We start from the raw sequence: 23,682 nt of genomic DNA, 5'->3' as shown, positions 1-23,682 counted from the left end.
AGGAAAGTACTAGTTTCGATTTATCGACGAAATGCAAAACAAGTCTCCTTTGTGCTTCTCGAGGGAATGTGGAGCACGCTGGAACGAGTACGAAACGACGAGGAGAAGGACGATACGAGAGAGAGAGTCTCGAAGACGCTTTCAACGCACCAAGGATCGTTCTGTCGTTTAATGTTTATCGACGGACGTACAGGCGAGCCAGTCTCGTCAGACCTATCGAGAAACACTTTGTATCGACAAAAGCCCGTGTTACTCCGCGATTGGAAAGCCATTTGTAACGTTTTAAAAGAAAACTTGAAATTTTCAAGGAGCCACCAGAGCAACACTTCCATTTGGTCCCTCCCCCTCTCTCTCTCTCTCTGGTGTCCTCGTTTCATCTCAACTTCCGGTCGAAACATCGCCAGAGATTGGATTAGATTTTCAGCTGAAGAATCTAATTGGGTCGCCAGATTAATTAATCGTTCGAACGCGATCTTAGCATCGCAATTGGTTATATACTCGTCGCGATGGTTCGAAGATCGAAATCAGAGGCTGCAACGAATCAGAGCTGTCTCCACTTGGGAGAAGTTAAAACACGGTTTTTTCAGCGGCAGAGAATTTAATCGTTGCTCTGCATACTTCATGAACATCGCGGAACACTCGACTCCTGGTGAAACAGAATCCTTCTTGAACTCAGTCACGTAGAAATCGTATTTCACCCATTCCCGGGCTGAACATGCACCCACGCTGTTTCTTTCGTTCTACTTAGGTGCACGTCCTCGCATATTTTCTCCTCCGTCGAAGCAATTTCGCGTTCGTTTCGGAATAGAAATACATTGCTCGTTTAATTTGTTCCGCGCGCTGTTCTGGTATCCTCTCAGCTGGGTGCGATCCACTTGGACGAACCACAATTATCCGTCGTCGATCGTCAGAAACGATTCCACTTGCACATCTTAATTTTTTACTCTTCTTACAACTGCGCGATCCAATCTTCTTTCGTTTCACTCTGACGCACGTAACACAGTGACGCCAACAGAAGTGTCTCGAATCGCAGGTGGCCGAGCTGTTGAAGTACAAAAAGGAGAGGAGCTCGAACCATAGCGAGGGCAGCCGTACGAAAACGAAACGGGTGCCCACCGTGAAAAAGGAACTGAGCACGCAAAAAGAGATCCTGATTGGAACGAACGAGACGCAGGTGCCGAAGAGTCTGGTACCGCCAGAGGACACGGTCAATCGTCTGAGCGAGGAGAGCGAGGCGATACGAAGGAGGAACGTCGAGTCGAACGGGGTAAGGGTCGTAATCGTTGCCAACGAGAGGGACGCTCATCGCTGTTTGTCCCAACGCGGTCAAAATATCTCTCTTCTCCCTCTCTCTCTCGACTCTATTTATGTATTTGACCAGAAACGTTGTTTCGTTTGCTAGGCCATAAATTTGGAGGATCCAACGTACTCGGAGGGAGCTCGAGGCGGGGGTGAAATCGTTAAGGAGGAGAGGAACTCGGAGTTGGACGCTGAGCGACCGAAGAAGTTGGACAAGAGGCAAGAAACCGTCCTGAGGGACCTGAAATCTTATTTACTTACAGAATACGCGACCGAGGAGGAGCAACGTCGAAAGCTCCGCGAGCTGGGGGTGAGTTTGTCGGCGAAAACTTTCCGTTTTAATAATTAATCGCTTAATAATTAATCGCGCCGCTCTCTTCCCACTTTCCTCGTTTCCAAACGATTCTCCGCTCTCCTATCAGCAATTTTCCATCCCCAAGTTTTGCGAGACGCATCCCACGCCGCGACCTTCGCGGTCGTTCGTGGAAATCGCGCGAGGAACCGCGCGAGTGAAAAACAATCCCGTCGAAAACGCGAGACGGAAAATAAATGGCGACTGATCGGCTGCGGGAATTTTTGCGAAACCTCGTGCGGCGTGAAACGCGAACAATGAAGAGGAAATATCCGTCGGCGGTCGGCCCGTGTCGTCGGTCTCAAAGGGTTGTCGCGTATCCGCAATCGATAGACGGTCCTGGAAGCCGTTGGCCACCGTGTTCCCGGGCCAATAACCGGCGAGAGTGGCTTTGTTCGTAGTCAAAGCGTCTTTGCCAGCCACCTGCGACAGGACTTTGATCCTTCATCCCGGGACGATGATTTAAATCGACAAGCCACCCCCTAACGCCCTTCCCTGGCTTCATAAAGAAACAGCTTGCCGGACGTCGCTGGGATTCTTCGTCCCGTACATTGGATTCCAAACTTTTAATCGAACAGTTCACAATTGCGCTGGAAATGAGTCGAAAAATGAGCCTTCTTCTTGCAGAGTTCCACTAAGAAGATTTCTCTTCTAGGATAACGATGGAATTTTAAACTGTTAAGGACCTGTTCAAGTTTGCGATGTAATCGACGGTTTAAAATTGAAAGCAACCTTAAAAGTGTCGTGGAGGCATACGCGTTGAAAGAAACACGCGGCAAAGCACACGTCAGATACAAAAGAGAAAGTTATATGATGGAATTTTAAACTGTTAAGGACCTGTTCAAGTTTGCGATGTAATCGACGACTTAAAATTGAAAGCAGACTTAAAAGTGTCGTGGAGGCATACGCGTTGAGAGAAACACACTGCGGAGCACACGTCAGATACAAATGATGGAATTTTAAACTGTTAAGGACTTGTTAAAGTCTGCGATGTAATCGACGACTTAAAATTGAAAGCAAACTTAAAAGTGTCGTGGAGGCATACGCGTTGAGAGAAACACACTGCGGAGCACACGTCAGATACAAATGATGGAATTTTAAACCGTTAAGGACTTGTTAAAGTCTGCGATGTAATCGACGGCTTAAAATTGAAAGCAACCTTAAAAGTGTCGTGGAGGCATACACGTTGAGAGAAACATGCTGTGAGACACACGTCAGATACAAAAGAGAAAGTTACATGATGGAATTTTAAACTGTTAAGGACCTGTTCAAGTTTGCGATGTAATCGACGACTTAAAATTGAAAGCAACCTTAAAAGTGTCGTGGAGGCATACGCGTTGAGAGAAACACGCTGCGGAGCACACGTCAGATACAAATGATGGAATTTTAAACCGTTAAGGACTTGTTAAAGTCTGCGATGTAATCGACGGCTTAAAATTGAAAGCAACCTTAAAAGTGTCGTGGAGGCATACACGTTGAGAGAAACATGCTGTGAGACACACGTCAGATACAAAAGAGAAAGTTACATGATGGAATTTTAAACTGTTAAGGACCTGTTCAAATTTGCGATGTAATCGACGACTTAAAATTGAAAGCAACCTTAAAAGTGTCGTGGAGGCATACGCGTTGAGAGAAACACGCTGCGGAGCACACGTCAGATACAAATGATGGAATTTTAAACTGTTAAGGACCTGTTCAAGTTTGCGATGTAATCGACGACTTAAAATTGAAAGCAACCTTAAAAGTGTCGTGGAGGCATACGCGTTGAGAGAAACACGCTGCTAAGTACACGTCAGATACAAATAAGAAAGTCAAATGATGGAATTTTAAACTGTTAAGGACTTGTTAAAGTTTTCGATGTAATCGACGACTTAAAATTGAAAGCAACCTTAAAAGCGTCGTGTGGAGGCATACGCGTTGAAAGAAACACGCCGCGAAGCGTACGTCAGATACAAATGAGAAAGTCACCAGGGCACAATTGGGGTAGGAAATGTGCCAGTGGCACCGTGACAAATTCCAGCTCCGTTTTCAAGCCGGTTAACCACAGGGAAGTTTTCTTTTATCGCGAGGAGACAATGTCCCGCTTTCTTTCGAGCGTCGCGAGGACCAGGCACGGGCTATTTGTTCTTGTCGCACGCACAAAACCCTCGCTCCAAAATGGAACGGAATCGGGGACGCTGGGACGCGTACTCGCAGCGTGGCATCCACCGGAAACCGCGACGGAAATAATAATTGCTGACCCGCGGAAGCCGTTGTATTTCGCGAGGACGCGGAAGCGGAAAATTTTATTCATAAATTTGTCCAAAATAAACATTTCGTGATCAAAATGTTGTAATCTTTAGCACCTTTGTGGAATGGAAACGGGACGAGATACGGAAGGGTGCTGACAGTTTTTTTTTTTTCATCAACGCAAAGATCCAAACGTTTATGCTCGCTTTGAATAGTCTATTATAACGCTACGTCTCTGTTCTCGTTTTGTCGCGAGTGCATGGAAATGCGCGCAAATTTCCAACTCCTTTTTTAATATGCTAATTACGCTCTTATCCGGGTCGTCAGCTAATGTTTGCGCGTTGAAACAAGAAACATTTAGCCGCGTACTAATTCCTCTGACCTCGGATTACATCGATATCTAAATTCGTCCCCCTTGCCGTTCATTCATTAATTCATTCCTCGAACGGAACTGCGAGAACATCCGCGCGTTACAAATCTATCTCGAACATCGAAAGCGCTCTTCGTCTCGAGCGGACTGAACTCGAGTAATCTCGATTGCGCGACGTTCCTGAACGCTTACCACGGTCTACTCGCAAGAGGATGCTCGCTCGCGTGCAAGACTGGCTGAAAATGGGCTGAAAGAAATTTCATAAGGTTCCGTTGGCCGCGGTCAAAGAAACAAAGGATCGACCTGGTCCCGTCGCCAGCGTCGTCTCTCAACCGGCGATCCTCTCACAAAGGACGCACTCTCTTGGCTAATTCGATATTCTTAACGCGCGTCCCGAGCCGCCTCGCAGCAATTGCCGCGACAATTGAATCCGCGAGCGGAGCTTCTTCTTCTTCTTCTCGCGCCTTCCTCGCGTTCTCGCGAACAACTTCCCGGTACTCAGCCGCCTGGCCATAGAAACTGTTTAATAATCGTCCACTTGGAATTAAACTCGCTCGAGGTGGAGGCGAAAGAAGTGAGACAGGAATTATCCGTCCGAGGTAATCGCGGGCTATAACGGTCCCACGACGCGGAAGCAGGCGGACGAGGGTTGAAAGGCTCGCCCCCGTGCAGATTGGACGCGTTCCATCCGCGTCGCAAAGATGTCTCGCGCGTAGCGCACGTAAAAACCGTATTCTCACGGCTAATTCAATATCCCGTGTGCAGTCGCAGCCGCTATTGAATCAGCGGGGACCAGCGAGGGAGGAGCGCGTACGTGGACGAGGAAAAAGCTGAAGAGACGGCACGAATGAGGAGAGGAGGCATGTGCTCTCCCTTCGCTAGGAAAAAAAGCCCAGCGAAGGAATCTTTGTTCACGGAACAGCGAGGGTAGAGTGGATCTCAGAATAACTCTTTAAGGGTTGAAAAGGGATCCAGTTCTTTCTTAGCAGGGACTCGAGCAGCGATGATATGCGCGATTCTGTTGGAACGATGGGAGAGGATGGAAAGATGGTCCTGGTTCTTATTAAACGATTCGACTAGAATGCGAGGTGCGACGGATGGAACGGACGAGGACTTCGCGAGGTCCTGAAACGATAAGAGTTGGAAAAAAGTTAGTTATATAGATTTTGATGTCTGGCGAATGGAAGAAAAGAGAATCGATACGATTTCCATCGAAGACAGACGGTGGAACTGAAGTTCGAGCGAGTTGCTGCTTCGCGTAAGGGTTGAACCGCCATCTTTATTGGAAGAAACAACGAAAGGAATCCACGAAAGCCGCGTTAATTTTCATTAAGGTACAGAGCGAAGCAGAGGACTGAAAATCGGCACAGACGAAGTCGAAGAAGAAAGCTGCGGATTCCTGGCAGTTTTCGACTCGCTGAGGGTACGCTGCGTTCCTACGAAGAATCTCACCGGAAGAGGAGATAAGGGACGCTGGAGAGCCTCGAATCGGGGACACGAAACGAAGCTGTTAATCTTAATTCCCTTGATTTACGATCACCGCCAACGGTCGGGATGGTTCGACGCGAAATACCGAGCTGGAGTATCGAGCGGAAATTACGAAGCACGGCATCCGGAAGACGACTCTTGACGACGCTGTCGAGGACACCATTTCGAGCTCGCGAGAGAGCGTCAGTGCACCTTTTCAGCAATCGATTTCGCTCTCCTTCTCTCTCTCTCGTGAGGATCAGATCGAATCGTGTCGTAAACTAGAAAATAAAATGCGGAAATAATACGTTTTCTTCCGTTTGTTGGTCAGCAAACAAGTGAATATTGATTTTAATTAAGGAAAGATCCACGATCGAACGTGGAAATTGCAATTCGAAACGATCGAAACGCGTGGTTGCGTAAACCTGGTCGCCTAATTAAGGATGACTCGCGGATCCGAAGGTGGAGTGGCAGCGTCAGCGAGTGCTCGCGACTCCGTCGAGTCCGTTAATGATCGTCGAGCGGCTGGAATTTCCGGCGTCGCGCGGTGCGTGCATATTTCGCGGGGGAACACGTTCGAGTGGAAAAGCGCGGCGGCCACGCGGAACGAAGAAAAATTCTCTCTGCCGCTAGTCGCCGGCCCGTTTCGAAACTATGCTGTTCAACGACTTCGTTAACGAGTTCCATTTTGTCCCCGCCGGTTTGTCAGTTTCGTTTAATAAACGAACGTGTAGGATGACGCGTGTGTAACGCAGATTAACGCGTTTAAAACTTGCTGAAACTTGTCGAGCGGAGAGCGTATGCTGCTTCCCTTTTTTTTCCATCCCCCGTAAAACAGAAAATTGAAAATAAATACCAGAATTAAGATCCACTCTTCCTGTGAATGGACTTTCGACATCCTAAACTCGAGGTCCTCGACCCTGTAACTATTGCACGAATAAATTTCTACCATATGGTACGACAGGTGTGTCAAAGAGTAGTCAAAGGGTTAAGATCTCTGTTAAGATCTTTTTTCAATCGATTCCACGAACCGTGTGTCTCTATCAGCGGTATAATTAATCATCGTCGCGTTGCTGGCTAGGCTCAAGAGGACCTTCTGACGGAGAACTTGGTGAAACTTCTCGCGAAGCTAGCCGAGAATCCGAGCCGATGGGAACGCGTGCAGAAACTGCTCCGTAAGTAAAGCTATAGATACCCCCGACAGGAATGGAATTCCGCGGCAGGATGGTTCGCGATTGGCATCTCGGCAAATAGTTCGGTCCTCGTTAACCCTCGATAGCACCGCGTAGCTCCGTTTCGCTCTCGCTGCAACCCCCGAAACGGGGGTGAACGCCAGATGCGTCGCGTGTATCGGAACGTCGACTGCTTGTCAACTCGCTGGAGAACATCGCGTGCGCGATGATCGAGCAAGTTTTACGGCTAACTTACACGCTCAGACTTCGAGGCTGCGAGCGTACCCTCCTGGTTTCGCGAGGATGAAACCTGTTGCGACCCCGTCCCGATAAACTTCCGCCGTTAATCATCGTTCCAGACGCCCCTTGCGTATTACCAATTCTTACGATCGCGCTATTTTTCAAGGGATCCCGGTTCAACGTTGATCAGTTCGTAATTTAATTGGTGGTTAGCTGCAGCACGAATTGCATCACGGAAAGCGCTTCGACGGGAAAGAAGCGGCGCGTTGTTAATAGCGTTCGAGTCGATCGTGGTGGAGTCCAATAAACCCTGGCAATAGCTCGATTAGACGGACAGTGTCTGCGTTATTGCCCGATGTAATTGCCCCCTGACAATTAGTCGGTCCGTATAACGTGGAAATCAATGTAATTCCGCCCGCGGGTGGGTGTCTCCATTCGGATTTCCCCGCAGCGTCCTTGTCGCGTTACCCAGCAACTCTTTCCGCTCGCCCCTGCGAACGAGCGCCTCTCATTCGATTACTTCCTGCCGCGCGAACAATACGTTAACTCGTTTCACGCCAGGATGCGCTCTCGCCGCCATTTCGCGCAGCTACGATACAATTAACCGGAAACAAAGGGTGCGAGGTTCGCCTCGGACCAGGCGAGAAATATAATCTCGATCCGTGGAGCGGATCGATCGTCGTTAAACGTGCTCGCAGCCTTTCTTCGAGCGAGGAAAGAGAGGAGGAACTCGTGACAATTTTCCACCCTCCCGAGGGAACCAATCGAGCTGATCGAGTTACGATTCCCTTCGTGCCTCCTGGCAGCGAGCGAAACGCGTCCCTTTAATTTCTACGGCGATGTAACGCTCGGGATCGCGGTCGAGTAATGTATACGGGGACAGTGAGTAATCCTGGAACAAATTAGTCCGTGGATCTGTGCAGGGGCGAGCGGTGGGTAAAGCGGTTTGCGCGCGAGACCATCTTAATCTCCATTACAGGAACAATGCCGCATTAATAATGGTCATTTACTACCGCTGATGGATGCGTGATAGCCCTGGGGGTGGACGTATCGCGAGTAGCTTTTTGATAAATTAAAAAAAATATCTCTTCGCTTTTTGAAACTCTGTACCCTCTGAATAAACCATTTCGATCAAGATCGTCGCGTAACGGAAGAGTTATATAGCCTCGATTGTGTCCCCATCGACAGTGAACGCAGAGGACGAGGTGAAATCCTCGAGAAACAGGCTGGACGCGTTTGGGAATGGTCGCATCGCGAGTAGTTTTTTGCTAAATTAAAAAAAATATCTCTTCGCTTTTTGAAACTCTGTACCCTCTGAATAAACCATTTCGATGAAGATCGTCGCGCGAAGTAAGAGTTCTATAGCCTCGATTGTGTCCTCGTCGACAGTGAACGCAGAGGACGAGCTGAAATCCTCGAGAAACAGGCTGGACGCGTCTAAACGAAGCTACGAGCCCACAACCACGCTATTTCCAAGCGTTACAGAACCGTCGAGCGACTCGCGGAAGTCGAGGAAGAAGTTGAAGAAGAAGAAGAAACCCAAGCACCGATTCTCCACGACGACCTTGACACCCGTGCCAGCGACGCCTCCGCTGTTGACCACCACGGAGACGCCCTGGCGAACGACACCCGTGCAGTGGCGTTTGGTAGCTGAGCGACTGTTTGGACCACCCTGGCAACAGGATCTTCAAGGAGAGACTGAAAAAACCACGAGTCCGCGTTACGCTGTTCCACAGAATCAGAGAAGTTTGCCCTCAGTTAGAGAACTGATCGAACAGAACAAGTCGAAGTCCTTCGCGTCCGACAGGAAGCTACAGGACGAACCTGGCGAACTTGGGAATCCGAGGCTGTTGCGGTTTGGCAAGATAGGGGCTCGTCAGCCTGGTCACGTTCAGCCACGCAGGGAATTCACTGACGCGTACGAGAGACCAGTGGGTAGGTTTCAAGGATTCTTCATAGTTTTCTTCATTCTAGATTTATTCTAGATTCTTCGTTCAAGTTGGTAGTGTGACTTGTTACTTGTATATGCACTTCGATTCTGTCGTATTGACGCAAACGCGAGATAATAGTCGTACGATAACAAGTGGTTCAATTTAGAGAAGGATCTTATAGCACATCGTGTGTCTTGTAGAACCATTTGTTTTCAAGTTTACGTTTGTACGGCAGAATCGAAGCTTCTAACGTGCTCGACTATCTGTCTTTGATGTTGCAGACGTAGAACGCATGCCAGATTACGATATACCGGAGGCGTACCACCGACTGTGGTATCCTCAAATGCCTGCAGCGTCCAGAGACTTCATGCGAAGACGCGAGGAAGATTATCCTGGGGACTTCAATATCCAATCTGACGGATTTCCACGTAACCAAGAGCTAGAGCCACGCGATTTTTCGCTGAGCAAGAGTTGGCCTGATCTCTCGTACAAGTACAATCCACCTTGGAGGGTCGAGGAACGTCTTCCTCCTTTACCTGTAGCTTCTGAGAACTGGCCTTGGAGGGTCGACGGACGTCCTCCTCCAGTGCCTGTAGCCTCTGAGAACTGGCCTTGGAGGCAACCTCCAGCAGACGTTCAATACTGGTCACCGCGAAACAGCTTTCTACCCGTTGAGAAAAGTTATTGGCCCGTTTTGGAGAACGAAGAGGAAGCTGAACGAGAGGCGAACGCTGAGAAGATCTGGCAGCACCAACGAGCCCAGCATTCTTGGAACAGAGCAGTAGGCTGGCCAGTGGAGAAGCCGTTGAAAGTGGCACCCTCTTGGCAGCAAGGCGACAGACCAGCGAAACTGTACGACAGGGATCAAGCGAACGGTATCTGGGAGAAGAGTAAGAACCGTTCAGAGCTGAGCAAATCGTCGACGAAGCAGAGCAAGGAGAAAGTCGCGTTGCCTCAGATCACGATGAAGACTTGGAACAGCCTGACCTCGGACCCAGCCACGTGGCCGCACAAGCTGCCAGGAGCTAAACCGTGGCCAAAGGACGAGAATGGGAAGTCGTACAACCCGAACGCGGACCTGGTGAAGAAGCTGGGCTTGGACAAACAGAACAGCGGCGTCTGGTCGAAGGAGGAAGCGGATAAATCGAGCGAGCAGAGGAAGATGAAGGACGAGAAGCAGGGTAGACTGTTCACCTCGAAAGATTTCACGAAGCAGGATGAAGTTTCTCAAACAGGGACCTCCAAACAGAAATCGAACGACGACAGGAGTAACTTCAGCGACTACAAAACGAGAACTGGAGAGGCGATGAAACCTTGGCCGATGCTGTCTGAGTCGAAGGGCTCGAAGGACTGGATGAAGATGGAGAACATGCAGGGAGACGATTCCAGCGTCTGGAGAAGAAAGTACGAAGAGAAGAACTCGTGGAACAACGAAGCGACCTTGCCAAAGATCCAGTCGGTGGGCGCTTGGGTGATGGCAGCTGATCAGTCGACCTGGAAACCGTACCAAATCAAACCGATGGAGCCTTCCGACGAGTCCACTGCTCGAAGATGGTCGAAACCGTTAAGCAGGTCCAACACGGACGGCAAATGGGCGAACAAGGGATCGTGGACGGAGAAAGTGAACGACTCTTGGATGGACCAACCCGCGACCGCGTTCTGGCCTGACAAAACCGGCGTCCCTGAATCGTGGCCTGAGAAATCGAGCAAACCTGGTTCGTGGTTCGCGAAGAGTAAAGATCCAGACGCGTGGTCAGCCAAATCGAGCAACTCGAACTCGTGGAAGGTGAAAGGGGACTGGTCCCCGAAGCCAGAACCCTGGGCGCCCAAAATGGCGGACAACAATTCGTGGGTAGCGAGAAGCAGCTCCTGGTCGACGAAATCGAACGAATCCTGGCCGTCGAAGGCGAGCAACGACGCGTCCAAGTTCAACAGCGATGGCTGGCCTGCTAAAGCGAAGGAGGAAGACACGGGTGACGCCTGGCCAAGGAAATCGAACGAGCAAAATGGCTGGGGTTCGAAAATCAACGAGCTGTCTCCGTGGCAGCAGAAGATCAGCGACGAGTGGAGTTATGGGAAGTCGAGTTCGACGGGGACGTGGCCAACCAAGTGGAAGCAATTCGCTTACCACAGAGTGACGGCCATGCCCATCTCGAAACCAGGTACCACCGCGGATGCAGCGTCCTCGAAGGCGAAGAACGCTTTCGTCGCGGTCTCCGCCGTCTCCTCGCCGAAATACACCGGAAACGAGTGGAGGAAGAACGAGGAGGACGCTAGGAACGATAATAGCCGCGGTGACGAACTGGAACGGTCGAGCAATCAGCTCCAGGTGGGCCTCGAGCGACCCATCTTCGCGTGGAAGAAGGATCTAGGACCGCGAGCCTCGCCAAGAAGCAACAACAGCGACCCGTTGGAGAACCAGCTGGAGGCACTCAGGCAAATTGACTTCTGGTCCTACAAAGAGAACGAGGCCGAGGTGAGCTCGACTCTCGTTTTATTAAATCCTACGCCAGCCACTCTGCCCTCTCGGCCCGGTAACTCTATCGGGAATTTGACAATGGAGCGCGAGCTACTAATTCGAAGATTACACACCTTGTATCAATTACGCTGGCTTAACCAGCTCGCGGTACACCTCCGTTCAAAAGTAGCGGATACGTAGAGTGCCAGCGGGACAAATATTCGCGATACCGTTTTACGATCTCGCGAACGAGGAATACGTGAACGTAGTAGCGGATTTCAAAGTTTAAAATCGAGTGTCGCGTTCGACAGTGTGAACGAATAAATTACTCCGCGTTCTATGGCCGAATTGAAATGGAAGCTCGCGGAACTTGATCGCGGCGCTCGTCAACATTCGCTGCCGCATACTTCAATGTTTAACGCGGCCACTTTCATCACGCGAAATTGGCAATCTCATCGTTACAAAGCGTCCTGCAGATTGCAGCAGACGCGCGAGCTATCCGCGGCTTTATGACCGTTTCGAAGCATCCGTTTGCGAGTACAGGCGGTGTCAAAACTCACACAGACCCACCTCTGTAATGTTTAAAAAACAGACACGCGGGACTCGAGCCAACTAATTGATAACGATTTAACGAGCTCGAACGCGAAATGAACGAAGCCCCGCTAAACGAGTCGAACGCTAACGCGCGATTACAACGGGGTCGGACAACAAACCGTCGAGTCAAGGGGATTAACCTGATTTTAACGAACCGAACGGATCGTACGCGATAAAACAAAGACCAGCGATCGAGCAGGGGTATTTAAGGGGGAGGCGAAAAGCCACTCGAATTCGAAGTAATCCCCGGGCATCGCGACGCTTTTACGTGCTGCAATTTCCGGGATCCGTTGACGAGGACGTGCTCGGACTCGCGCGAGCCCCGGAAGTCAGCGACGCTTCGCTTCCGCCGCGGACCTTACGTGATCTCTGCCCTGATTGCGAAAGTTCACCGCGGACGTTGCTCGTGTCGTTGAACGTAAACCTTCGCGTTCGCGATCCTTTCGCGATCCGGATGTTTCTGCCGTTGGATCCACGATAATTCGCTGATCTGGACCAGTAGATCGGACGAGGATCATCATCCGTCTCTTGTTCTATCGACGGAGTTAATAAACGCGGATAATCGCCGCGGTTTTACACAGTCCTCTAGCGATAAATTGACCCAGTGGATCGTTTGGATCTCTGCTCGCTGTTTTCGTAGCGGTAAGATGGTGGTCGAGTCGATGGAGAATCCGATTATAACGAAACGCCAGAGGCAACGGGGTAGATATAACCAGACAGAGCAGCTTCGTATTACATGCTTCACTTTGAAACTCCGTCGCCCTCCGTTTTATTAAAAATCTTCGCTCGAAGTTAACGCAGCGCTTCGAAATTACGTACTCGCGGTGATTTCGAGTCGTATAATTCGGCTATATGGTGTGCGATTTTTCGTTTGCAGAAGAGATTGGCGTCGACCAGCGCAACCACGGAGACAACGTCCCTGGTGCCGACGAACAGCTCGACGACCGCGCACCGTCGAGGATTCCAAATGGCGGGAAACGGCGACGTCCTGCTCGAGACGAACCAGCGGACGATCTCGATGAAATAGGTCGAAGGTTTCACCGTAGATCCTTGATCTTGCCCGATGAGTACCGGTCTGTTCAGTCGACAATAGGCTACGCGAAGTCTCTGAGCAATTTCCAACGACTCTCTGGCCCCCTGCCAAGGTGCACCGAACCTGTCAGTTCGTCTACCGGCACCGCGCTTCTTCGACTCCGAATTTGATCGACGCCACACCAGAGTGGACACCTTTTTTTAACCTTCGACCCCTCGCAATTTCTGTCAGCGACTTTTTCACGCTTCCATTACTTGCTCTCTCCCTGTTACCTTTTTCTGTTTACTTTTGAGTACCTACGTGCGTCCATTGAAAGTTTCCCCTAAATCGTATCGAAGCAACATTTACGAAGGGACGATAGTTGCGTGGAAGGTTCGTCGTTGAATCGCGGTGACCATTGTGCCATATTTATCAAGCATACGTGGGCGTGTGAACGGAATCGATGGTTCGTGGAAATATTATTGTCAATGGTAAAAAGACCAACGGAGGGAGAGAAATTGTGTTTCGTTCTGTTACGCCAAATTCTGATCAGCTCGCGATTTTTCTTCCCTGCGCATCTCTCCGCGCGAGAGAGTCGAACTTCAAAGCCCCGCTTTCGGCTCACTCGATACCAGAGTGGACTTCCGCGTCGATGGCCCACTCGAATACTCTCGACGCCCACGCGGAGCGCGTCGTCTGTTGTCGAAACGTTTCCTTTCTCTCATTTATCCCCGGGTACGCGAAAGCAACTTTCGCGATGGCGGCATTCACTTTGAGACCGTCTTCCGCTCGAATTTTACGCTCCTTCCGGCCTCCTGAGACGCGGCGAAAGAATAAATTCGCGAGGTCCCGAGAGAGAAGGATTTTCGGCGAAAGCTTCCTTCCTTCCATAGAATTCAACGCGAGGCTTGGAACTGGAGGATTCGAAATCCGAGCTGCACGCTAAAATATACTTGTATATACACACATATATACATATATCTCTCTCTCAGAAAAAAAGCTAATTACCAAGCTAAGCTCTCTCTTACGAGAGCAGCGTTCGGAGTTGTTCAAAGGTTCCGCGGTTTCAGGACGAACAGGAATTGTTCTACACGCCTACGTACGCGCGTGTCTGTATAATCGCGTAACGATCGACTCGCGAAAATCTATTCTAGTCGAACCCCGCACTTGAACACGTTAACGAGATTGCGCGCGCCGGCTATTTTTTCCCCTCGAAGCTGTTCGCGGACGAGGAGCGTGAAATTGTAAATTGTAACGACCAGAGGAGGGGGGTGCACTGGTCGAGGGGCTAAACTGCACGAGCTTGTACGCTTTCGCAAAACCAAAGGAAAACTGTAACTTCGCCGGGCAGAAAGTTTAGTAGGAAATCGAGCGAATATTTTTTCTACGGGACTGAAATTGTCGGTCACGGCCTAACGCCGTTCAATTCTAGGAAGAGCTGTTCAACCCTTCGAGTGCCCTTAACGCGTCGCAAGTTTGATTCCTCTTGTCTGCTGGGAGAAGAGCGTCGTTTTCGATCGACGAAAACGCTCCACGAATCGCGAGTATATAAAATCGCGACGAAAGAGTCGCGAACTTCTTTCTTTTCTTTTTTTTTTTGAAAAAGCAAGCATGTTCTTCTCTACTCCGACGTTACCAGAAATATATGTCACCAGCTATAATAAAGTACCGCTTGAATCGGCTCCTCGTGTCGTCCTGAATCGAGGCCACAGGCAAGACGAATCCATGACAATATTTGACAAGTGGCATTAAGAGAAGAATGGACGACGAGAGCAGCGAAGCCAAGATTACGAGGAAGTGGAAGAGAGCGTGGGACGAATGAAATCGTTGTTGGATCTTGCTCTAAGAATCGACGATTGGATTCCATGGTTTTTCTTGGTACATTTCAACCCTCTGCGGCCTTTCAACGTCCAGATGTGCGTTCGTACGGTTACCCGCGCGCCGTTCGAGGAGAATCGATGGATCTTCTGACACGAGAGAGTGGTCAGCGTTAATTATACGGGAGAATCTTGGAGCAAATTTGAATCGCAATCGCGCGAGTAACCGTACGTTACTCGAGAAAGTAATTCGACCGAGCGCTCGCAGCTTGATCCTGGGAATTTCGTAACTGACTCGAGAAACAGGGTAACGGTGATCGAAGAGGGGGATTGGCACGGTGATATTTAACGTTGTAAGAATGTAGAACGCGTCGCGGGAGAATAAATCGTGCTCGAGGTAGATTTCCTGCGAGAATGACAGCGCCGTGTTAGAGAATGTCGCCTTCGATTTACATATCATTTGTATTGGATTTGATTCAACGTGTCCGCTAGCTCGACGAGAGCCGTTGGACCGTAGGGGGTGAGTATCGATTGGGGTGGCGAGCGAGAGAGAGAGAGAGCGAGGAGGGAAAAAAATCGGCTGGTAATGGGAGCCCGTGGCATATCAGTTGGAGTAATGATTCTGCTTCGATGTGTACATAGAATGCGTTGTTATTAGTTTCATTCGTCGTACGGAGGGGAAAAGGACATTAAGGGTTCGTTTGGAATTTGATCCTGGATCGATCGAGAAGAATCGCGAGATCGCCAACCGTTTGCGTCGCGGGTCCGTAGAAATCCAATGAAGAAAATGGCCTGAGAGCGTAATTTTATTGTGAAACTTGGTAGCCGCCAAAGGGTTGACGCGAAGACGTTAACCCTTTGAACTCTTATGTCGAGTGTGACTCGACATCAGTGAATAAGTTCCAGAAATTTAATACATTTAGTAAAGAAAATTGTTTGCAAGTAACAGTCGAGAAACTTTCAAGTAAATTTCAGATAGCAGGAAGTAGTCGATACCAAAATTGAAAAATAATTCGAAGTGCAAATGGGGATCGAAGAAAACGATTTATCGTCTGCGATTGCAATAGAGTTTAACAGAAATTTTTTAATTCGGATTGTTTGTCGACTTGGTGATCGTCGTCGAACGCGAGGCGGTCTCACCCTCGATCGCGTCGCCGCTCGTGTCTTTCAGGCTCGAAAAAGCGGCCAGGGATACTGTAAATATCGCGCTTCACGGTTTCACGTTGGTCGAGAGCGTTCTTTGATCGACGCGCGTTTTATTTGGAGCCGAAAAATCGTTCGGACCGGACAGAGGCAAATAGAAATAAGACGAGAAAAGCGATGGCCGGACTGAATTAAACGGGGACACGTCGAACCGAACGAGTCGAAACGAATCTCTGCGTTTTAGAACGGAATCGTCCCAGTTTTTGTTAACGCATTTCGATATCGGTGACGTCTCGTCCGGGCGAAACGGTTTATAGGTCGTGGCAGAAGCGCGTCGAATGATTTTCGAGCTGCCACCAGTCCAGCCAACGAAACTGTATGCCAACGATCGCATCGAGCGATACGATCTACTTTAATAAGTAGCCACTTCCGATTGAACGAACGCTTCGCGCATCCGCGTTGGCGGGACCCAAGCAGAGCCAGAGTTACGATGGAGAACGGTCTGGTATCGGGTGCGTTAACGAAACGGAACGCTCGTTGTACGTCGACACGATCTTCGACAGCTCTCGCTGATACACGCGATTTTCGTTCGAATAAATGAGATATTATTTAAAAAGAAAGGGAGAAGAGGTTCGTGGAAGAAGGGAACGCGGGAGCCGTCGTTTGAATGGGAGATTGAAACGCGCGGAATGATATGGCATGGCATGAATACTGGAAAAGAGGAGCCAGTGGAACGGGAAGTGGAGTATAGACACGCACACACACACACATACACGCATACACAGTTGTACGCACACGAGGAGAGAGGAATGAAAGGGATGTCGTAAGGGTACGCTGATGTATCCCCTCGAATTTTCAGAATTCATGGAAATTCATGTACCTTTATAGGATCCTCTGTATCTACCCGTACGTAGGATGTCGATTTAAGGAAGATGAGAGAATAAATGTCGTACGTTGTATATTTGTCCCCGCGTGTCTTCTTCAATTCCTGTTATTCTATCCCTTTTTATCAATCAATTGATGGTTGGCACTCTGTATTATCGACCAACGATGCATCACTCGAACAGACTACCTTTGCGACCGTTAATAATTAAGATTGCTGCCTTATCAGTTGTAGCTTAACGAAGTAAATGTCGCAACAAGTGTATGATAAGACTACGCTACGTTGCATACAGTTTTCTCTCACGTGCGTACAGTTACATGTTAGATCCAACATTCGATCGTTCCATGAAACCTTACGAGCTCTATCAAGTTCTGAAATACCGATCATGTGAAAGACTGTAGGGTTTGATATGCCCTCTACGATTTAAAACTGAGATGGTGAGATAACTTGTTACCATTTATCGAAGTCAACTCTTCGATCAACAACAGATAGAATGCAAAAAGATCATGGATCATGCAGAATTACTTGAAAGAACTCGTGAAATTTTTTCAGACGAAGAACAATTAATTGGATTACGATGACATTTTTTGCGCCACAATGTCTCAATAGAAAATTAGCACGATATGTAATAAATGAACACGACACCCCACGTCGATCCAACGCTGTACGCAAAAATGAACCCAAATTATATTTCATTCCATAACTACATCATCTACGGTCCAATTTCAAGTTTCAAAGTCCTGAAAAGGACTTGGAAAATTTCAACTGGATTGCAAACGACTTAAATCTACGCACGTAGTCCTTAGCTTGATATCGTTTTCGAAGGACCAGTCTCTCGAAAACGTTACCAAGGGCCCAGGTCCACCCCGTGGAGGTGACTACGCAGGGACCCAATATTATTCCTCTAGTCTCATTCATATTTAAATATTGGAACGCCCAAGCTTAATTATACACTTTCCCCTCCACCAAAGCTAACATTAAGTACTCACCAGCGCCTCCACCAAAGACACCATCAAGAGATCACCAGCGTCTCCATTAAAGTCATCAAGTGCTCCATTGGTGCCTCCACCTACGCCTTCACCAAGGACACCATAAGTACTCCATTAACGCCTCCACCTACGCTTTCACCAAGGACACCATCAAGTGCTCCATTAGCGCCTCCACCAAAGATACTATCAAGTGCTTCATCGACGCCTCCACCAAAGTTTCCACCAAATACTCCAACAGCACCTCCGTTGAAGCCTCCGTAACGGTTAACTAATTCCAGGATCTGTTCAACGATCCTTCCAGTACCGCGATCGAAGGGTAACTGAGGTGCCATCAGGTGTGCTCAGTCCTTGTATATATAATAACCTTCGATAGTTCGCGAGTTTGTTGCCACTATTATTACATTCATTTTCATATTACAAAGGCCTACGTTTACTCAATTATCAGATTTTTATTATAAATTTTTGCATTTTATATTCTACTGTAATAGTACATATAATTATTTACAATTTCTCTATAAATGAAAGCTACATTTATGGTCACACGAGGGTGATTATACAGTTATTAAATGCTTAGCTTTAAACAAAAATTTCTGGACTTAAATGCGGATTAGCTTCGATTGAAGTGGAAAATACTGGCTTCCACTTGAAGTTACTAAAATAAATCATGATCATTATTACCGATTAATCGCTACTGTTTCATCTGATAAAGAGGCTTTATTATTCCCGATAAACGGAAAGAAGAAGCTTTCATGATTGCTCATTACTTTCGAAAGCACCGTCACGAATACAACCAGAGAATGAAGGTTTCTAAATGGTCCGCGTCAGTAATTTTATCATGTTTACTTTTTTTTTTCTACTAAACTGAGCCAAATCGATAAAAAATTAATCGCAGCGATCAATCAAAGTACGCGATACACTTTTACATAATCTGCCACGAAATGAATAAGAGGAACGGGCATTCGGTACGTCAACGGGCGTTTGGAATCAGATTGATAACAGAGATCGATGTCTGACGCGTGGAAAATTAAATCCATTCGTTTCATTCGCGGCATTTTCTCGTCGCTCTTCCTGTCACTATTCATCTTCGCCCCTAAGAGGCTCCTCTTGCACTCTCCGTGCACAAAAGAAGTTGAACAGCCCTGGATTTGTCGCGATTCATCGTGGAAGCAAACACTTTTTAAATGTTCCATCGAAATTACGTCATCGACGTTTGATACGAAAATGTTCCCAGCAAATATATGTCATCGAGTCGACAAATATTAACGTGCTTCTTGTCGCAGCTATTTCTCAACGCCCAGACGTAGAATGAATGTCTTAACGCGACCTCGGGACTGACGATTCAGATCGACAGCCAGATGTGTTTTGCTAATTGTGAAATATAGAGAATTCCTTAAACACGTGCCTCGAGTTCTGTTTAAAATATCTGTCCCTAAAAATGACAATGACTCGACGTTACAAACGACTGTATCTCGAAAGTTCAGCAGGAAAAATTCGAATGCACAACAAAGCTGCGCTGCCTCGCGCAGCTTGTACAATAAAATGATTTACACGGCTAACAACGGCGCAATATCAGACAAGTGGCCGTTTAATCTGGCGTCCAGAAAAATTTCGTTCGAACAAATGGAATTCTACCGTACCTGAATCATTCTGTCAAAGGTAAGCAAGAGTACCACCGATCGATATCCCAGCCATAGTTCCTCAGGTACGTAGAACGAGCGACGCGATAAGATAATTGACAGACAATCATTAATTCCACACCGATTCGCCCGAAACGTATCCAACGAGTCATCTTATATAAAGCAGTCGGAAGTAGACGGGTAATCGAACGGGACGCGTCGCGAAGAAACGGGAAATGGGGTTCGCGAGATTCTTTCTGATCAGCTGTCTGCTGGGAGCCTCCCTCGAGGGGATCCACGGGCACGGGATGCTGATGGACCCGGTCAGCAGGAACAGTGCCTGGCGCAAGAGCTTCGACGTCAAGCCGGATTACAACGACAATCAACTGTTCTGCGGTGGATACAACGTAAGAATTGTACAAACTACTTTCAGAGGACGCGTGGATGATTGGAATTGCGCGAGGGGGGTAGGATCCATCGCGTTGATGGATCGCGCGTTAGCTTGCAACTGCAGCGTAACCGACAGAGACGCGGGAATGGAAGTCTGTGACAGGGGACAATGGATTGAAATAGTGACTGGATTAAGGTGATCGAAAAGGAACCAATCGTATTCGTTTTTCATCGTAGATCCAGTACGAGCAGAACCAAGGCAAATGCGGCGAGTGTGGCGACGATTACGCTATGCCTCGTCCGAGGCCTCACGAGAACGGTGGAGCTTACGGAACTGGCGTGATCGTTCAAAAGTAAGTTCATTTTGCCTCTTTATTTCTATAGAACGTAGCTCTGTTCAGATTCTAAAATATATTCTGTAGAGTAACGTCTGTTCATTCGTAGCTCTGTTCAGATTCTAAAATGTATTGCGTAGAGTAACGTCTGTTCGTAAGTAAAGAAGCACCCCTTGTCGATACTGGTTAATTACTCTTGCAACGAATGCGTTGTTCCAGTTACACCATGGGAGGCGAGATTATCAACGTGAAGGTGAAACTGACAGCCAACCATAAGGGAACGTTCAGGTTCGACCTGTGCCCTTTGAGGCATCCCTACGACCTCGAGACCGAGGAGTGCTTCAGTCGCTACCCCCTCGAACTGGCTGATGGCGGCTACGACGTCGAAGTACCCAGTACGAAAATGGATTTCACGATTGGAGTTCGACTTCCAAAAGGCGTAGAGTGCAATCATTGCGTGTTCAGATGGTCATATCGAGCTGGGAACAACTGGGGACGTTGCGAGGATGGCAGATCCGCCCTGGGCTGTGGACCTCAAGAAACGTTCAAGAACTGCGCTGACATTTCCATTCGAAATCTCAGAGCTTAGTGAAGTTCAGAAGAATATCGTACCCATGTTTTCCTTTTTTTCTTTTTTTTGCTAATTGAATGAGTAAATAACGAAAACTGTAGAGTTTTGAGGAAAGTAAGCGCAGAGAAAGGGAAGGGTCTGCTGATGGACTAGTTGGTGAGATTACGTTCTGGGTTGTCCAGCAGGTGCCTTAACCGCAGGTAGAATAATAAAGTCAGGTCAGAAACATAATTCTACCATTGAATACTTAAGAGAGCCAGGATATAACTAAGTAACAATGTCACTCGATAAAAAAAGTTACAAACTTCACTGATTTTACCTACGAACAATCAGTATTGTTATCAACGACGATTATCTGCGCAGATTATGTTTTATTGTCGATAACGATTATCTACAAGAAAAATTTTATTGTATTATCAGTTGCCATTTTTGAAGGTAGTGACATTATTGTACGTCGTTATTACAAAATTTTGTATAATAAATTGAACGAATGAAACGGACATTTAATTCATTGTAGAGGGAAGCGCGCGTCGAGATCTGCGAAGCGAGCAATAATTTAAGATCAGATAAAAATGTGTACATCGATTCGACTGGAGAACGCGACGAAATGTTCTATTGTGCTGTTAATAACTTATTCAATTTTTCACGAAATACACGATTTCAACAACTGTTCGTGAAAGAAAGAAGAGTGGATAGAAAAGAAAAAGCAAATCTTAACGAACGAATGTTCTCTAAACGCGGGACGCTACGCAGCCTGAACCGACGTAACGAGCCAGCTAATGCATAATGCAAAAGGAAGACGGAACAGTCGCCTGATAACGCGCTCGGTGGTACGTCCTGCAAATTAGCGGAAAGTGTGTACACGCAGATTATTCGGCACGCTTTCACCCAATCTCGGTCTCTCTTCGAGCTACAGCCTTGTTCCTCCTTGCGCGCGTTATACTTTCCGCCTCGCATTCCTGGCTCGTTCCCGTTGCATCAACCGGAATGGATCACCTTCAGGAACGCGTCCAATCGACACGAACCAATCGACACAATTGATCCTTACGTCCAGCCGCTCGACTCCTTCCAGCCTTTTTATACGTTATCCAGCGGTGTCACGACAAAGCAGGTAGAACGTGGACGACAGCAATTAGTATTCCGTATCATCCACGACTATGAATAATCGGATTCATTGTGATGCTAGCGACAATCCTACGCAATGATCCCCAAACCGATAGTAGCTGTGGAAAGTACGCGTACCGGTGACTAACACCCTGTTTCGTGGAGGGAGCTTTGAATAATCTGTGTGGAACACGTCCAATCCCATAATGGTACAGAAAATACCTCGTTAAGTGTGTAATCTCGCTTGCTGTTTCGACGTAAAATCGTTCGAGCTTGTAGAAACGTTGTTAGAAGCGTTTAGAATGATGGTAATATAATTAAGTCTCGTTGGCAATGATATCGTTGTATTGAGACGTTAAGAATCGCGCAAGGTAATATCGCGCAAGGCGGGACGCGATTTTCTACCGTTGAACAACAAGTTCGAATCTAGTTCAGCGGCTGCGTGACATAAGACACGAACACGAACGCAGCCAGGGCTCTCTGTGTAAGGTGCTCGAGCCTCGATGGAACCCGGTTGCTTTTCCCTCGCGAAAGATTTCTCCGAGCAATCTGAAATAGTCACGGCCGTCCTCGACCGGGCTCCATTCGTCTATCGGGTGACTCATTTACAGAGAAACACCTTCGTCAACTTTTTTACGAGCATTCCACCGATATCCGGCATCGAATTTTATGCAAAACCTGCGACGCGTCGACGATTCGAGCGCGAGCTTCGCGATCGAACGATTCCCCACCCTGGATCGCATCGAGGTGCGTGGTCCTTTTGAAATTTCCGTGAAGTCACCTCCCTGCCGCGTGTCGTCACCCTGACCCACTAACACTTTCTCTCGACGAGAACAAGGAACTCGATCGAACCTGCAGGAGGAGCACATCGACGCCTGGATGTGTTTTTACAGGATCGCAGGATTTGGAGAGAAAAGAGAGAAGACGGAAGACGATTATCCGCGCATTGTTCCACAATCTTCGAGCCATCCAGGTTTCTTAAGTCTTCGCGGTGTGTACCCGCTGCGCGGCTTAGCCGACGACGCGACTGCTGCGAGGAACTCGAGAAACGAGGCCGCAGATGTCATCGGAATTACGTCTCGTTCGAGTCAACTGTTGCATTACCACGTCGATCCGCGATCCGTGTCGGATCTGCGAGCTTACGTACTATTCATCGTCTCAATTCGCTACTTGCAGGTAGATTTGGAGATGCAAATAGCTGCGAGTAACATTTTCGTCGATCGAAAATTAAGCTCGCTCTGTAAATGTACAAGGATCGTGTCCTCGTTCCTTGAGCGGAAGTGTACAACGAATCGCGAGCCGTTACGTTCCATCGACGACTGGTAACTCGAAGGCGGGTGCTGGTTGCGATGCAGCTCGAGCAATTGTGTGTTAATTGGCAGGCGAAAAGAAGCTTGCGGAGAAAAAAGTCCTCGATTGTCTTTGACATCGTCGTCGCGTGTCGAAGCTGTTCCTCGAGGCTGAAATCTCGACGCGACGATCGATCGACGATGAAAATACGCGCGACAACGGGCGGCCACTTTCGATTTCACCGCTTTCGCCGCGGAATCATCGCTCGACTTGTCCTTCGGTGCGCGTGCTCTAATATAGGCTTGGTAAGCAGGGAGCAATTATGCGAGCCAGTGGCGAAAGAAACTGGACGCGCGAACGATTAAACTTCGACGCGTTCCAAGGCGAACGGAGAAACTTGGCCGGGGGATTTCCCTTCAC

General features: G+C 48.2%; 4 protein-coding genes across 5 annotated transcripts in view; all 4 read left to right on the top strand.

The window, feature by feature from the left end:
* The window catches only part of LOC143426797 (uncharacterized), a 107,275-nt gene extending 93,916 nt beyond the window's left edge, over positions 1-13,359 (top strand). Inside the window, exons 4-10 of one of the 2 annotated variants that reach the window (XM_076900455.1) lie at positions 1,034-1,267; positions 1,403-1,609; positions 6,799-6,892; positions 8,519-9,064; positions 9,342-9,617; positions 9,672-11,536; positions 12,990-13,359. In XM_076900455.1, the coding sequence (XP_076756570.1) occupies positions 1,034-1,267; positions 1,403-1,609; positions 6,799-6,892; positions 8,519-9,064; positions 9,342-9,617; positions 9,672-11,536; positions 12,990-13,139 (3,372 nt within the window). In that variant the 3' untranslated portion in view covers positions 13,140-13,359. Of the gene's footprint in view, positions 1-1,033; positions 1,268-1,402; positions 1,610-6,798; positions 6,893-8,518; positions 9,065-9,341; positions 11,537-12,989 lie in introns of both variants that reach the window. The other variant, XM_076900446.1, reaches the window with a different exon arrangement.
* Pnpase (polyribonucleotide nucleotidyltransferase 1) overlaps positions 1-23,682 on the top strand; it is a 159,182-nt gene that overhangs the window by 99,870 nt on the left and 35,630 nt on the right. The window lies entirely within an intron of this gene.
* Positions 1-23,682, top strand: part of Bruce (BIR repeat containing ubiquitin-conjugating enzyme) — a 167,438-nt gene that overhangs the window by 123,148 nt on the left and 20,608 nt on the right. The gene's annotated exons all lie outside the window — the stretch shown is intronic.
* LOC143424199 (uncharacterized) lies at positions 19,739-20,893 on the top strand. The gene is made up of 3 exons (XM_076896119.1): positions 19,739-19,979; positions 20,200-20,315; positions 20,517-20,893. The coding sequence occupies exons 1-3, from the start codon at positions 19,809-19,811 to the stop codon at positions 20,884-20,886; spliced, it is 657 nt and encodes a 218-aa protein (XP_076752234.1). The 5' UTR covers positions 19,739-19,808; the 3' UTR covers positions 20,887-20,893.

The sequence above is a fragment of the Xylocopa sonorina genome, chromosome 1 (genome assembly GCF_050948175.1).
Source record: "Xylocopa sonorina isolate GNS202 chromosome 1, iyXylSono1_principal, whole genome shotgun sequence".
Lineage (NCBI taxonomy): Eukaryota > Metazoa > Arthropoda > Insecta > Hymenoptera > Apidae > Xylocopa > Xylocopa sonorina.
This window is presented reverse-complemented; position numbering and strand designations above follow the sequence as displayed.